This window comes from Varroa destructor, unplaced genomic scaffold (genome assembly GCF_002443255.2).
Source record: "Varroa destructor unplaced genomic scaffold, Vdes_3.0 BEIS01000006.1, whole genome shotgun sequence".
Taxonomy (NCBI): Eukaryota; Metazoa; Arthropoda; class Arachnida; order Mesostigmata; family Varroidae; genus Varroa; species Varroa destructor.
Window position 1 is genome coordinate 2983862 of NW_019211459.1, and position 18040 is coordinate 3001901.

At 40.0% G+C, this 18040-nt stretch overlaps 1 protein-coding gene across 2 annotated transcripts in view; it reads left to right on the plus strand.

Moving 5' to 3' along the window:
- LOC147754747 (uncharacterized) overlaps nucleotides 1–17484 on the plus strand; it is a 94707-nt gene extending 77223 nt beyond the window's left edge. For both annotated transcript variants that reach the window (XR_015316151.1, XM_086973691.1), the window contains 2 exons: nucleotides 6579–6644; nucleotides 16775–17484. Coding sequence is in view for 1 of the 2 variants with exons in the window: in XM_086973691.1 (XP_086829817.1) it covers nucleotides 6579–6644; nucleotides 16775–17024 (316 nt within the window). In the remaining variant the exon portion in view is untranslated. The remainder of the gene's footprint in view (nucleotides 1–6578; nucleotides 6645–16774) is intronic.
- The last annotated feature ends 556 nt before the right edge of the window (nucleotides 17485–18040 follow it).

Below are 18040 nucleotides of genomic sequence, written 5' to 3' on the forward strand. Positions count from 1 at the left end.
ACATTACAGATAGGAACAAAACTTAAGATATTTAAGTTCTTCAAGTTTAATTAATGATAGGAACTATTTGCGATGTTAATAGTGAGATGATAGTGTTTTTACTGCCCCTACTGTATAAACATTGCTAAATCCAAATGGAAAAGTTTGAAAGATGTTTACTTAATCAAGAGAGAGTTCAAGTTTATTTTTTTTTTTTTATTAATCAGGTTTATGTTTAAACCACGTAACAAACTTCTAATCCTTAAGTGGTGAACGGAAGGCTAGCAAAATGCTTCGAGCCAAATAGATACCTCATTCCTGATAAAGTGTCATCGTCTATGAACCGTTGTAAGCCCTCGAGCACGATTGCCAGCACGATGTGAAGCAAGCAATGAAACTGCCGTAAAAGAGTTCGTCCTGCTTCTCAATTGTCCTTTCAGCGACCTCTACAAATGTTTTGCGTCAGCTTCTTTGGATATAAGGGGTAGTCAAAAATGATTGGCCTAGTTTTATATGAATTGTGCCGCATAGAGAAAATTCATTGAGCGTGTTGAGGTTACTTGTCGTAATACCGAAGAGTAACCCTTTCCGTCCTCGCTAAGCGATAAAAACATGACTGGGTCCATGTTTCGATAGAGATATTAACTGCGGCATTTAATTTTTGTCATGCCGTTTCATTCAGAACCGCTTTTATATTCCCAAACGCTACACTATATTGTTCACATTGCAACAAGTACGTTGCGACCTGATAAACTGTAGACATAATATACTAAAATAGAAGTTATCGATAAGTTAAGTCATTTATCTAAGAACACGAGTTTTGCAAGTACCCGAAGACTTTAGCAGCCATAGATTGCACAATGTGACGGTTGATTCCTTTCGTCTTGCTCAATATAACGCCACCTTCAGAGCTTCTGGACTAGGCTTATAAGATCACTAACTAAACCTTTTATTGTTACCCTAGACACGGTCTAGGACAAGCATTTAAGTCGACCTGTTTCAGTCCGTGTCTGTGACTAGGATAGATATTGCGGAGCTTGCACGTTTAAATAGCTCGTTGACATCTTTATGAGGTCGTGTAATATATATAGCCACAATAGAAAGAAGGCTTGATTATGTTTTAGTGCAGGCAACAGAAAAATATATCTAACTCTGGTACTCTGTCGATTGAAATATACAGTAATTGCCAGGGCACGTATTATTCGCTCGCTTTGAAATCCCCAGGTGACGTCGTCACTTTTTTTGCATTCGGTTTTTCCAAGCGACCTTATCGATTTTCCGTCGAAGGCGTTTTCACCGCATAGGCACTCTTAGCGTAGGCTACGACCTATTGGGCACATCTTTCTTTATCTTTCTCTCGTGTATTTGGGTGTTTTCGTACCCAATTTGTGTGTACGCTGAAGCCCGTGCTGTCCACCTAGTTGCGGGCAATTCAGCTAGTCCAGCGCCTGAATCTACCTACGCCCAAGCTAAGGAATAGCGGGCGCCTTTGGGATGAGGACCGGTTGCCATCAGTGGGTAAAATGGCTTGCTGACTAAAGGAGTTGACGAGTTGAGGGATTTTCCGCATCGCTGGATCTTCCTGTACGGGGTCTATGGGTGGCTCGTTCTATCGTGAGTAGCCAAGCGATGACCATGGACGTGATATTTCCAGAGAGAATGGCGGGTTTCGCTGGTCGAGAACTGAAGTCCAGAAGACTACGACCAGTAGAAGGAGGGAGGTGTTACTGAGAGCAGCAGCAGCAGTAGCAACGACGTGCGTGTGCGTCTATTTGGTTGATCAGCATGCCCGGGGAGAGGTCGCTGTAGCAGCGAAATGGACTAAAACACGAATGGTGGCTGCAGCAGTGGCCAGTCACCAGTGAGTTAGCAGTGTGCTTATCTTCCATCCACCTCCAGACACGGGAATGGCAGGCCGTTTGCAGCGAGAGAGAGCGCCACAGAAAAGGGAACAAGCAAGCTCATCTAAAGGGGAACTATCGCCCGTACGAGTTTGGGCTGCGCCCAGTGGCATATCCACGGCGGTGTTATCGCCTTCGAACAACCAGGAGATTTTCCGCAGCATCTGGATTACTAGCCAGCCAAAAAGCAATGCAGGGCATACGATAAACTAAAAGATAGAGAACAATTGGCGTAGCTTCAAAAACATGGCAGATCTTCTATCATTTTATTGGTGAACTGAGCTGACTAATCTAGCATGGGCGCGCTAAGGAAACAAAGAAGAAGTAGGCGTACTATTTAATAGCGTCACATCACCCAGTATTACACATGGTAGCAGCCATCGTCGGGCGTGCGTGTGGAAGACGAATGGCCTCTATGGCAGTATAGAAATTTTAATAATCACATTACAAACTGTATTACTGAATGTCATATTCCACCCAGAAAAAAAAAAAAATATTATATTTCGTTCGTTTTGTAATTTTTTGTTTGTTTGTTTGTTGGATATCTTTGGAAAGTCATTTTTTTGTGTTTTTGATTAAATTGGTCAAAATTTTTTATAGAATCTAAGCTTTGAAGTGGTTGTAGCCCATCACAAAATGTAACAATCTCGATATTTCATACAATGAAAGAGATCATACCAATATTAAAAATCGAATTAAAACATGTTAAAAAATATATATTTTTTTTTTTAATAAAAACGAGTACTTTTAATATATTAAATAAAAATTTTATAAAACGTAAAATTAACTCGGATAAAAGCTTTAAAGAGCAGCTGGAATATAACGAACAGAGCTTGAATCGGTCGTTTTTAACCAGAACTTTCCATCGATTTTTATTTGTTATCTTTATTACACCTTTTATTATCACCAGTATTGTTCTGCTTTAAGAAGTATTGAAATTGTCGTATTTTGAGTGAGAGAGATAGAGAGAGTACCACTTTTTTAGTATTTTAATTCGGCGCAGTTAGGCCATCTGAAGTAAACATGGAAAGAAAAGTAGGACTGCTTAACGCTTCTAACAATATAGCATCTTTAGCCTTCAGCAGACGAACAAACAAAAACAGATATCATTTATGCTGATGAAATATTAGATATTTATTAAATAAAAAACATTTGGTCAACATGAAGTTACATCAGTTTTAAAGATGTTAAAATTTTCAAGCAATCATTTTAATGATCATATGTGTGAACGCCTATTCAAGAGTATTTCTTCAGCTGTCATCTACTTCTTTATAAGAAGCTGCGCTTCTGAATGAAAAACACGCCTCGTGTCTATTAAACAGTTCAGAGTAAGTTGTGTGCGGCATCTAAGGCATTCTAGTTTGATGAATAAACAGTCGTTATAACCAGGTATAGGAAGCTTTCCGGTAGTATCTAGTACACCTTTTTCGTTAATTAGTGCAGGCCAAGACGGAATTAGGTATCCAGAGTCGCTGTCAGTGTAAATGGGGAAATTTTCGTTCAACTTCTGTAATCAAACCCCAATCAGTCTTCCGATTCTCGAACTATGGTAAACTAGCTCTCTTTTCGGAGGCTTGTCGAGAGAGCTTGTAAATAGATTACAGTAAAAAAAATTAATTGGAAAGATCGCAAGCGGATGACCATCCACTTAGGGTACCTATTAACGGGCTTGCATCAGTCAAAACGTTTGGAACATCAGCCAAGCGTATGGGAGACTATTGATACCAGCCATGTGCATTCTTACGATATTGCTAGTTATGAGTCTACGCCAATAGACAAGCAATTCATCTGCGTTTAGGTAGTCACAGGCTAAAAAATGCACGGTCACGTAAAGACAAATCACGCAGTAACTTCGTCACACGAAAGTAAAGCCGATTTCGTATTTTTTAGTCATTATCTTTCAGTAGTGATAAGTTCTAACCCAGGCCCGTCAATATAGGAAGAGATATAGTTGAAAAAGATTTATGAAAACTCCATCTACCCGAAAGTAACCCCCGGTCTCCGTTTTGTGTATTACCCTCGTCGTCAAGCTAGCCCCATTTTGGAGGATGTAGATAATCTTGTCATGTTTACATTTAGCATAGCTTGAGAAGTAATGACTTCTACAATCTGTTATTTTAATAACCAACAATCTGAAGAAGCTGCAAATACGAAGGTCTCAAATCTCATCTTTTAAAATCCTCCTTGTGGAGCATCTTCTGATAAAAAGAAAAGTAATCACAAAGAAAAAAAATGATTTACAAGCTTTTTGTGTAAGAGAAATCTGCTGCTATTACAGAATCCGTAAATTGCAGCTGACGGTGATATCTCCTACTGCCGTTCACTATCGCATTAATAAGAGTTGTACAGACATTGGTGCGATGGGATAAAGAGACTTTTCGATGAGGAAGTCACCAACTGAAGAGCTTTTTAGGTATATACTAATATATATGTATATATATATATATACATATATATATATATACATATATATATATATATATATATAGTAGATATACAGACAGCTTAGTTCAGCAGGCGGGTCGCGAACGGGATGACGAACTAACATGGTTGGGGTTAACAGTCTTCTGCTCCCCCGAGGCTCCTCCAGTGGAGAGGCAAAGATGTTCCATGGAGTTCAATTGTATCTAAGGGAAAGCGATGTTTTCGTTACAAACGTAAGCAGTGGCTACAGGGTCACTTATATACAGTCCACCAGCCGACAGAGGAAACATGGCTTCAACCAACTTAATCCAAAAGCCGTCGATGCTTTGTCAATCACGTATGAACACACATTGGACACAACAGCGGCAGATTGCAGAAGCTCACGAGTACCTGGTGGGTGTCGCTTGCTGTAACAAACAACCTGTAGGATATGCTTCGATTAGTGAATATTGAAGCATTTCCTGCTAGTCTTCTGCATAAAAATCCTCTTTTAACGACATAAACTGTACGACATTATCGGATAGCATACTTTTATTTGGCAACACCAAGGGAGCATCTTCATTTTCGGCGACTAAAATTGGAACTCAATCTAAGTCGGTTGCGGATAGGCGTTCTTTGTTCAAAAGGAGGGTCATGTCTATGAAGTCGAGATTCCAACCCAGTATTACAGGGGAATCTTTCAAGAGTCAGGTTCATACAATTCTAAAAATTGTAGCTCTGTATGAGGCGCCCCTTTGAGCGATCGCTGACAATATTCATTTTTTTCTGCTCCATTTCTTTATAATAGTACTGATCATTCTAAGCAGAATATTTGTATACGGATTAAACAATGAACCATTTTCTTTAGATCAGACGAAAAGAAATGTCTAAAAAATGATCTTAGCACCGGACCTTGTATGCGACCACTGCTCATATCGTGGAGAAGACAGTTGAAGCCCGAATGGTGAAGCAGGATGTATAACGCTATTGTAGGGTGGCTCTACATCTAGAGCTAGCTCGCTAGACTAACTTATTAGAAATTACCGCTTCTGACACAATTGGTTGGACGTTATTATAACCACCATGTATATATCTATATAGATAATTGCATACGGGTTCTGTATGGATTAATCTAGTAGTTTCATCTGAAGTACTAATGGATGCACCATTTCGTAAAATATTTTTTGATAAGAAAATATTTTAAAATTTTTATATAAAAATAATTTGCGAGGGAACCGCATCTGTGGGGCCTGCAACTTACCAGTTCAATCAAATAGCTAGTGACTATCTATGGTAGTCGTTTTAGGGAACGATCCTGAACCCTGTGACCAAATGGCTCGTGCTCTCTTCTTTGAATAATAAGCACCAGTGGCAGCAGAGCAATTAGTACGCGCCTGTCACCTTAGTACACAGAGTACACGCATCTTTCAAGTCATTACCCAAGAAGTGATAATGAAAGGAAATTCAACTTGGTAGCTAACTTCATATATTATGACAGTCAAGAAACGGGCTCTTCAAACAAGAAATAAACCAGCCTTTCCTGTTTTAAAACCAAAAAGTGTTCGTATACGTAAGATATTTAGATACTTGCGGCGAGATCGGAGCAACACTTGTGACCAATATAGACATTTACGAACAATGAGCGCATTATAGAGGTTTAAGTATAACTTCGGGTTTTGTAAGATGAAAATTTACAATTTGCGCCAATGGGAAAAGTTAAGAGTTCGTAGTATAACGTGTACAGTCTTGAAGTTGCCTTTTGTATATTCAGCAATACTACTCTCTCAGAAGAGGCACCTAATTTTATATATATTTCAATATACACGACATTAAATAATCGTCTAAAGGATACACTGAGCTGTATGAACTAGTTTTAGTAATAGCGTACTAGTACATATATTATAATTCCGCTGTTTTTCGTCCGCTATGCAATCAAGCCAGTGGCCTTCTTGACCAAAAGTATATTTCTTGCTTCGTTTATATCGGTATAGATTTTCAAACTTTTGGCGCATACGACACATTTGACTTCTTCGAACAGACACTTAAGATTTTGACAACCCATGTTGTATAGCAAAGGGTTTTATCCAGAACTTGCGGGCTTCCGGCTGGAATCATTGCTGAGGCTGGGAGGAAGTGCTCAACTTTGCCCTTAAGTCCATGAGCTTGTCACAACATCAGTTTATAGTTTCGGTACCGTATCGAGAGCAGACGTTCTAGAGATCAATAGGTCGAAATCCACTCTATCAAATGTATAGCAAAAATAAACGCTGTAAAATCCTTTACGATTAATTTCAGCTCTCGCCCACTCGTCGTCGACTTGCAGTGGCGAATGCAGGTTGATTTACCTTCAGATAAGCACAGGTAGGCAGATATGTAATTTACGGTAATATCTTCTATGACAATGCAAGCAAATATAAACCTTTAAGCAATGGAATAATAGTTTTCAGCACTTTTTCGTAACTTGCTCCATCTCACGAAGGATGTTTAGTGTAACTTTCATTTATTATGATTGAAGGCAAGTTGACAAAAGGAAAGTTTAACTTACTTATGTTTGTCAGGTTTCTTGACTATCTCTTCGGGCACAAAGTTCATGTCACTTAGACACATGAGGATTTGGTTACCAGCATCAGAGAGCCTATTGGGAATAATGTATTGCAATTTGAAGCTGTTGGGAAGTGTTGTCAGTCGCGACTCAATCATTGGTTATTAGATGGGCAAATCTATTGCGCATACGCATCCGTTCATTTGCATGTTGGTAAAAGAGCCAAAAAATCTCTTATTAAGCGGGCTATTGAAGGCGTCGATTCTTTAAAAAGGCCTGCTTAGAGAGCGCCTGCGGAAGATAGGCAATTGCATAGGGCAGTAACCTGATTAATGTGAAGGGTTAATATTAACGTGGGTGAACATCGTTCTAGCGTGTCGGAGACGATCGAAAATTTGCAGAAGTTTAACGAGTTTTTTCATCCCCCATTTCCGCTGCTGACTCCAAGAAAATACGCCAATTTATGTTAGCTACAATCACACCTACGCTATTGAAGCCAGTTTATGGTACTTGAGCTACAGGAGTAGCTTGGGGTAAGTACTTATATGAGTCAATCCGGAAATTACGCCGAGATGAGTGGCAGTCGAAACTAAACGCACTGTTTTTTTTTATTTGTGGGTACTAGATCAAGAATAATAATAATACTTCCGGGTCTAATAACCATCGTAAAAAGTTGAAAAAAATAAGTCAGTACGTAAAAATTTAGGAAATTTACCTATCTTAAAGAAACCGGTTTGGGGTAGCGGTGTTATTTTTCAGTCAGCGCTGGGCAGAGAAAAAGCACAGCGATTTGTGCTTCACGCACACCCATTCCAGCGATTCACTTGGTTGTTTCAGAGGATAGGTTATATTAGCGGCTAAGCTGGCAAAAGGGGGTATCAGCACAGATTAACCTAATCTGCTTAATTGTAGAAATAAGTGTATTAATAACGACTGTTTCACTGCATCACTGATATTGATTTCATGAACGGTAAAACGATCGCGTACCAAAATGTACACTTTGTAGTTCGATCGCAGTGGAAAAGCTAACGGCTTCTGCCAAGCGACAGGTCGGCTGCTGATAATTTTCGATTCGGATTGGGTCTCACTGATGGGAGCTATAGCAGTTTCTTAAGACTGGCAACGTATCACAATTTGGCGGCTTTTAACGAGCGGGCTTAAAAAAAAAAACAGATTTATTTGATGTCCATAATCTGTGAAAATCGTCCAGATCTATACATACAATGTAGATAGTACTTTTAGGGATGGATCATACCTCAGATGTAAACATATATATATATATATATATATATATAAATGCTTGTTGCTTACAATATATCGATTTGTTTTTACTTTGTGATTTATGTGTATAATGTCGTCCGTAATATACCGATAACGACTTAAACGGCATTTCTGACTATTCTATAAGTAGCCCTTGATGCTAAATCAGGACACATTATAATGCCAACGACGTATCTACAGAAAATTCGGTTCGTTCATGCTTAAGCGAACCATTTTACCACTGTCCTATCTCGTGGCCACTACAAGCAAGATCACAGGTACTTCCATAAGTACCCATGATAACGCATCAGGTAATGTGTGTATGCTCAACCCATAGGTACGCCCTAGTCCGCATTCGGGCATACGAACACTTCGTTTCGTGTTGACTGCTAGCCGTCTGAATTAACACCTCACAGCTCGGGTACCGAACGTAGAATATCAAAAACAGTAAATAACATTTCTGTGGCGCCACTAGCACGATTCGGCCTAAGTATTTGTTAATGATACGAAAAATCAGTATTCTATTCTAGTAGGTCACTATATTCCTTCGTTCAGTATATACACGTTTAGTTGTTGTTGCTGTTATTGTTATTCTTGTAAATATCGACGTTTAATTCCTAAGAAAAAAAACAAATTGTTTATTCTATTGGCTGATATGTATTCTGAGGTCGGCCACAAAGCCTTGTGGATGATATAATTAGACTCACTGTAGGATTAGAGGAATATCGTCACAGAATAGAGTCATCCTCTGCGACAGAAGGACTCCTTGAAGACTAAGTGATTATGTGCACGATCTTGCAGAGCAACAAACCATCTATATATATATATATATATATATATATATACATATATGTAGTCGAAAGCCACATAAAGATGGGTTAAAAAAATGAATCATAATTTCTTTATCTAGTTCGTCATGAATGGCTATTGCTGCCAAGTAGGCCGGAAGCTGTTGGTCCGAGTTTCGCTGCGGGACAGATGCATTCACTGAGCCTTAAACTCATAATCGGTTATGATGATGAAGATGCACAAAGTAGTCTATAATAGTAATAGGGAATGTCCGCAATGACTCAAAAGTTACAATTCCACAATCTATAAAACCTTCATTAATTCATAGAAGACATTTTAGCTTGAATAAATCTAGAAAATTTAAAAGTAAGTGGTGAATTGGTAAAGTAGAACAGTTTTACTTGAAAATTAGCCGGTTACATTACTCGATCTTCGCTAGGTCGTCTAGCTTTACAGACAAATACGACCTTACCTTGCCTAAGCTTGAAACAAACAAGGTCGCTACAGAGTGAACCATATAAACCAGATAATTCTGCTCGTCACAAAAGCACCGGCTTCAGTAACAACATAATTAGCAATAGCAGCATTCACTTGATACATAGCGTATGTTCGTCGTACGCTGATTCGAATTTTACAACATAAACATTTGCATAGTATAGAAATGATAAACCTAAGAGAAACACAAAATATATAAGAAGCACGGTAGTTTTCGATGCAAAGCGAGAACGCTCACAAAGCGAATTTCGGGGAAACGGATAGGTCGTTAAGCATCAGAGGTTCAGAATTCGCGCCACACTTTTTAAGTGCAATTATACGGCAGAACGGGACAAAATAGGAGTAAGGGAGACTTTGACGGGCACATGCGCGGAACGATGCGACCTACATTTGCAGCGGTGGTAGCTGCAGCATATAGAAAAGGTGACGGTGTGCTAGGGCTTTTAGGGCGGTAGATGGACGTCTACGCAGTGACCAAAGATCGTAGCTATGTAACATCGCGACATCAAAGGACTAACCTAGAAGACAGGGTAAGAGCAGGGGCCAAATAGAAGAAAAAAGCAATGTGGGAGTGAAATCTGTATCCCTATTTGTACCAGCTTGTACCCAAATAGAGCACCACAGGGGTCTATAAGATGGACGCTTCTTGCCTCTACGAACACATATCACAGGTAACCCGAGTTCTGAGTGTTGCCCACAGCTGTATCTTGTACATTAGGTTAAGAAGAGGTACTAGAGAAAGCAAAGAACAAGACGCGAAGGGAGATGCGATTTCATCTTACCCAGGCAGAATGCGACTTGGAGCTGGATTCTTTAATAGGAAAGGACAGCAAGAGATTTCTTTAGTATGGCCTCTTCCTTTCTGCTGGGCTCATCATGAATGGAACAAATGAGAGGCCCAACGGGCGTCTACCTAAATAAGCAGATATACGACAGTGGAAACTGATATATATATATATATATATATATATATATATATATATCATGCTGTATGTCGATGCTTAGGGAAAAAAAGCACTCCCCTATCTATTAGACAGGCAGAAACAGATTTTCGATCATCTAGAAGACTACGACCTCAGTAGAAGGGAGAGACAGTAATGGATATAAGGTAGGTCCTTTAGTAATATTATTAGGTCATAGTAATGAGTGTAAATATCCACGTTTCAAGGAGAACTAGCTGAAGAAGCGAGTCCAACAAAAACAGATCCTTCTAATAAAGCTAGGACAAGGTAGCTTATAGATTTGTTACTATATAGCTTTGAATGTGTATTTTCGTATGTTTTTGCGCACATTACAATAAACAGTTTCAGATTTGATCGTTCGACTGTTTCTAAAGCGACCCCTCTAATTGATACGCGTTACTTTTGGCCTATTTTTCTATTTACTGTTAATCACCTTTGAATAGGAATAAAACACTTACATTTTAATTAATTACTCACCTATTCAAGAATTGAATACGTATTTTACGTTTTGTTTTGAACTGAAAACCTGTATTCTTCTGTAAATTTAATAGATAAATTTTACTCAGTAGTTTTTTTCAAATGATTCCATTGGCAAGTTCAAGTATATAGACAACCGTTAGTCTGTAAAAATTTTCTGTTTTGCATATTTTTAGTTTTTATCCTTCGGACTGTTTGGTTAGGACATTGTTATAAGTAGGTACTTTTTCGTGGCCATAATATACGCGTATATTGAGTCCTATTACATATAGGGCTATGACAATTTGTGCCTTGCTAAGCAGCTTATCTTTGAGCGTAACAAGTGCTTCTATACGATAGCGTTTGGAAGGATCTTTTATCGGAATAAATTTGAAAAGAACATTTCCGACGGAATTACTTATAATAGGCAGAGTTACCGTGTAGCTATCACATGATCCACAATGCACTAAGAACACCAACTGATTCAAGTAGGATAACCACTTCTAAAGGAATTCAACATAGAACGATTACTATGGCTCCTTGCAAACGAAAAGTCACTATAAGGAAAAATACAAATTATAAAGCAATAGTTTAGTATATAACTATGATCGAAGATGAAGTTGGTGTCTTTGTATTTTATACGATTAAATCTCATACGATACAGAATTATTAACTTGTAACTTACAATTCGCTGGCAGAATGTTTGAGCCACCATTACGTAAAAAATATCCAAGGATGCGTTTTGGTTATATTTCACTGTCAATTGTAAATAAGATGCTAAACTAATTATGCACTGAACGTATACTTCGAAAGTAATTGGACGATTTGAAAGGCACATAGGATCTTGTATTCTTGATAGATTCAATAGATACTAAACTCACCTTATTCAGTGTATGGGATTTCCGTGTGTTAGTTGAAGATAAATTACGACACGAATATGGGTATCTCTCACATGGCGCTGAAAACCACGAGCCTAGCCAGGACAATTGTGTCCTTTATCCTCGGAATCATAGTTGAGTGTTAGTATACCACCATTGAAGATTCTATTAGACATGCCGAATATACCCGCAAAACTTGATAATCTGCTAAAGAAGTTAATAGGAACTACTGATCTACATATATCTGTACACGACCACTGCGTTTTAGAGAAATCAACGCGAGCACAGATTTCTGTGCCTGGTACAAAAGCGCATAGACTAGCACACAGGAAAAGATCTAAGAGTTTTTATCGGTTTTCGTAACATATCTCCGAACCCAACATGGCCCTTCGTTACTCAAAAGCCTCGGCTAGCCTCTTCGGCTGTTGCTTGCGCTGTTTATTTGTACAGTATCCTCTAACCATTTGTCTCGGCTATTTTCTGAAATTCTAAAGGGGACGCGCGCGTCCCTCCCAGCGACCAGTTCTCCGAACGTAAGTCTGTATGTCGGTGCTTGTATCCAAAAAAGTTTGGGTCTACTTTTTGTTTACAGCTCGAGTATGATACTCGTGCTTGCTCGCCGGCAGTCATATTGTCAGTATCTATAAGATCTCCGTGTGGCTGCTAACGTTCGCGTTGCATTTATCGTTATATGTTTTTATGCCATTTCTGTACAGCTCGTGTTTCTTTCAGCAGTGGCGCATAAGGCTCGCTATGTACGCATAGATATCTTGACCGCATTTTCTTTGTTCGGCTGCTAGTTACGGCTTTGTAGGTACTTATCATAGACTTGAATAGTAGAGAGGTGTAAAAGGCCAGAAGAGTCACCGAGATAAGCCTCTGGTCGGATTTTTCACTTGTTTCTTTATCATGCTGCCCCGAAACTGCTACTGTTTTACTTTTTTGCTTAAATATCACCGAACTTCTACGGGCGCCTGCCTGTGGAGTCCGGATGGAACGGACAAGCGGTTTGAGGCAATAATCGCAAAGGAAAAGAGAAGGGAACCGAACCAAAAATGAACTTCCAAAGAAAAAGGGAAAATCGAAAATGGCGAGAAAGAAAGAAAAAAAAAAACAAAAGAAGAAATGGTTTTCTTTTCCAGAGCCTACGGAAAGGTGTCGTCTTCTATATATATTTCTATACAGTAGCACTTACCACAGTTTACACCGAGAAGCAAATACATTACTGGTTCTAGTTGTTATTATTATACTACCGTAAGAGTGAAATAAGAAGAATGCCAGAATCACCGTATTTACCGCGAGATACCGGGTCCAAAGCCCGATTATGATTCAGTGACCCCTTTCAAAGTAGGCAGGTTCTTTAGCTGAAAGCATTTTACCACTGTAAATATTATTGCGATACCCATTTGAAATATATTTATATACACTGCGTCGCTTGCTGTCCTGCTCTCGACCCTTTTTCAAGGCGTCGGCTGTCTTTTGAATAATGCGATGCAAGTATACACTATTAAGACCTTTTATTATAGAATAGCGGGAACGAAGGTGCAGGACAAAATAGGTTCAGTTTCATATTTCTATATTCTTAATTATTTAGGATTGTGAATAATGATGAATTGTCTAGAGGTTTACTGTCTGAGGGCGAAATAGGTGCAATAGAGCATTATGTGCCCATCTGACAAGAGTATTTTTTAGCATTTTTCCAAAAACAGCATCGTCTAGGAGTGCCCTGCATCGTTCGCGTTCACCTTGACTAAATTCTTTGCGAAAAAAAAAAAACATATTATAGCCTAAAAAAAGGTTAGAGCGGTAAAGGTGGGCATATAAGAAAGTAGAAAGCAGACAAACATGATTTCCCACTTGATCCTTCTGTTCATTCACAAACGCGCTCCTTCATCTAAACTTTCTTCGAAAAACCAGCCTCAGCTTCTTGCGCATTAGATTTATGGAATCCACTACTTAGATAAAATAGAAACTTTGCAGATGCCATTTCAACTTTACCAAATACGGTCTAAGTGCAGAGTTTCCAGCTGTAACAATTCTTGTACATCTTCTAGGCTAAATTTGGTACCGCACCATTATTATATGGGTCGATTTGGGACCATCGCGAGTTGTGATTAATTTTCACTATATGCAAAGTGCGAGGTTTTAGAATAACAGCAATTTCAAATAATCATACTGAATCTATACCGAAGCACAAAGCGAAATATCAAGAAAAATTACATGAAAGATCCTCTCAACGCCTTAAAAAGCACTACCCACTATCGTTCAACAAATTTACTCAATTTACCTGCTTTTTTTTTTATAGAACTAAAAAGAAGAATTTTTTTAGACGCTTAAGCCAGGAAAATAACTAATGAAAAAATGGGAAAATGAAAAAACTGAGAACAATATGGCTGTCTAGCTCCGTTTCGGTACTAGTGGACATATCGATGACCTTCTCCAAAATGTGTACGCTTACATCTAAATGTTAATTGTTAGTCGCGCATGGATCGTGCTATGGATGCTGGTCTATTTGAAAGTTATAATTGTTCCTGATTGGCGATCAGCACGGACACAGCGATACAGGTCTTCTTGTGCTGCCCCGGATAACTAAGGTTGTTCAATAGGAAGATTCAACTACATACCTAAACGTACAGTCTGCTGGTCGTACGAAATCCAAGCCGAAACGCAAGCAGGTTAAGAAATCACTATCCAATACGCGCTGCTACCAACAGGGAGATTATGAGTGTAGGCAAGTAAAGGGTCTTCAGAAGGATTCGGCAGCATCTTCACTTTTTGTCCGAGCTCTCGACGTTGCGCGCAAACGATCCAATGGTTGAGGCAGTTTTTCCAGTAAGAAATTTTCCGTCTGCTAAAGGAAACATCTGAGCAAACATTTAGCAGCTCTACGTTAGCGTTCTTCGATATAGCCACAAAGATGAGCCACGCGATGTTTCTAAAATTTTGACAACAGACAGGAAACGAACTAGGTCAGTTCTTGATGAGCACGCGTACCTTGGGATATCTCGGCCCCTTTACAGTCAACATCAGTAGAGAGCTCGTTGCTGTGCCTGGGAGTGACGTTGGCCGGACAAATTCTCGATCAGCTGATGAAGGATAAACAAGTCGCACACTAAACAAGCTGTAGAGATGGGGTGCTTGGCTCAGTGGTGCATCGGACCGCGCGGAGAGAGCTTTAAATAGAGTTGTAGGCATCTGAAAAGGAAAAGGAAATAGAAGGCCACAACGAATTCGGGGCTACAGTTGGCTGTCTAAACGGGGCCGACAAGTCTAGGAGGCGGTTTCGCCTTGAAGTATATAATAACGCTTGGAAAATGATTTGTAACCGTCTATGTTTATGTAAGTGGCTATAGTATGATTTATTATAAATGTTTATGAATGAAAACCTACAGTAGCGTTACGATAACCATGATGCTTATCATAAATGTGTTCTTAGTAAGAGGGTTACAATGAAACCTACTACCATTATTGCTGCTTAAATTGTTATGTATCGTGCATAAAAAAGTTAACGCCTTACATACTATTCCCCCATAATACTGGGGGTAATATTAATTCCGCGGATCGATTTATGGCTGAAAGCATACGATCTTGCTCAATATCCAATCTTCGAAGAGGGCCGCATTTGTGAGTATAAGCGTTTCCTTTCTATTTAGTGTCCTATTTAGAAGAAAGAAAGAAATTGAGTATAGTCGGTGCGTGCTAAACCGTTTGGGACATTCATCTCCTGCTTTTTACTGCCTGTTTTGGGATAGGCGCACGATTGCAGCACTACTTGCCTATGGACTTAACCAAAGCGATTGTTAATTAAACTTCCCAATGACGACAATCATTCGCCTCAATTTTCAGTATGCCCATGGTGTCTAAGCAAATATTGCAAAAGTAGTGTTTAAGAAATTAGTAATGGACTCAGCTAAAAAGAAGAAACCCGAGCAAGAGAATGTACGAACGAGCAGAATAATGGAAAACACACCGAAAATAACCAAGATCGCCATTTCTCCATTTCAGTTAGCATTAAAACAAAGGAGATGAGGGCAAAGAAGCCATTAATCTATCCTTTCTCACATCTCCATCACTGTTGCATTTTCCCTGCTTAAATGAATTCATTTGCTATTCCGTAGTTATTTTTGTTAGATACGATCTTAACCTTGATAGAATAGCACCACGTGTTTGTTAGGAACGAAACAGAAGCAGAAGCTGGGTTCTCTTTCTCTCCCGTGAGAGAACTGTGGAGAGAGTAGGCAGAGATATAAGGGAGGGGGAACATACAGAGGTAAAGCGCGCATGCGGGAGGATAGGAGACACACTATATAGATAGAGGCATAGATAAAGAAAACGAGAGAAGGGGGCGCGAACGCACATGGCAAAGGAGGGCTGATGGGCTTCCAAGAACGCACTTCGGATTTATATTTACCGGATGCCGCATCGGTAGCCACAGAAAAATCAATTCATTCGCGCCTAGCGTGCAAAACTAATAAATAAGTGGGAGATAAGGAAGCTCCGTGGATGAAGCGCTGTCCTCACTTTGCAGCAAAGGCAGCTGCACCCACAGTCCCGACTACGTTGTTCCTTCCCGTAACAGCGCTCTTCAGGGTTCGGCCCTCCTCTTTTTTTGTAACCGAGGTAGGAGCAAGGAAGACTAGGGCAGTGCAAGGGGCTTAACATGCGGATGGTATTTACGAGCAAGTCTTCCTTTCACCTCGTTCATCTTTCCACGAGCTGTCCGCTAGGGTTTCTCAGTAGAAGCAGCATACTAAGCAGCGGGCGGTCGCAACGAGGATGGTTCAGCCACCAGTACTGCAGCAGTCGACCGTAGGTGCTCCTTAGTCTCTAGCAATGTGATCGCTATATTTCCCCTGACAGCTCGACCATAAAGGATCGTTGAAGGTATTTTTTGCTGGTGCATTTTGAAAAGTCAACTCATTTTGAAGTCTGCGGGTCTTCCGACCACGAAACCAACTTATTACTATTTAGCATCCATTGACAGTTATAGGATATAGTTGGAAATGCTTAAACGGTGGTACATTACTCCGTAAGCCGTATGTAAAGTGGCGATAATATATCTATTGACAATAAATTAATGTCTAGAAATAACATTTGATTTTCTTCTAGCAACCATAACCCGAATGACGTGGATAGATCTCGACGAGCGGGGAGAGTGTGGTACTCATATACGCACCGCCACGAAGTACTTCAAGTCGATAGCTCAGCATGTCCGCGGCGCACTGTTGATGTTGGAATTGCTGCCTCGCAACAACACGAAAACAATCTATTCAAGTCCTATTATGCAAATAATGTAGCTCAAGTCCTAGACGTAATCGCCTGCTTGTATCTCCACTTGAGCTTGCATGGCATAATGTAATGGTAAGATGTTACAAGAAAATGGGAAAGGTGGTCCCTACTTTGACCGAGTACGTTATCCGTTGAGCAGTCCACGTGTGAAAAATAAGTGCCTGGCCTTCGAAGCATTGGATGCTTCGGAGTTGGTTCAGAAATTCGCCACTCTACTAATGTTTGAAAGTTGAACCTAGAAAGAATTCACGTCAAAGGCCAGATCCGAGATGTAAAGGACACGAATTTTCTAGTGTGAGGTCAGGTCTGGTTGTTTGACTCTACTTTTTCCTCGATTCCATTAATCGTTGTTTTACGGTTCTAGTGTCTCGTCGAATTCGTATTAAGTCAAAGATAAGGTATACTGAATAAGACATAAATATGATGCAGACGGAAATGGCCGTCAACAACTATATTTATCATTAAGATGTTATATGTATAATACAGAAGGATCCAAAATATGATATCATGATTTATCTCAGCATCCGCAACACTGTGCGTTATTTTTTTACGTACAAATACTCATAGCAAGCGCGCTAATCTGTCTTCTTGCGTGTCTTTTTTTTCTAAAAGCAGAAGAGACGAAAACGAAAAAGGTTTCTGTTTTACGTTCCCGTAATGCCATATAGCTAGATTCTCATACCGGGCCTTTGTTTTTACCGTCGTCCATCCACAATTGGCCTCGTCGACGTACACGGTTGGAGAGCTCGCACAAGGAGTAGCAACGGCAGAAACAGTAGTGGCGCCGTCAGCGACTGCAGAGTCAACGACAACAATGGCAGCGACGAGATCTGAAGCAGCAATAGTGGCGTAAAACACGAAAGCCTAAGCCGCCCACTGCCAGAACGGTCGGTATCGGCTTAGCACCGCTGCCTGTCTGCCTTCGCTCTGACGGCGATTGCGATTACAAAGAATTTTTAAGCCATCATCAGCAGCGCCACCGCCGCCACCGCCGCCGCTATTGATGCGACGCACCAGCCCCAGAAATGAACTTCCTATCCACGAATGGACTGACAACGATGGCTTCCGAAGGTTAGGAGCTATAGC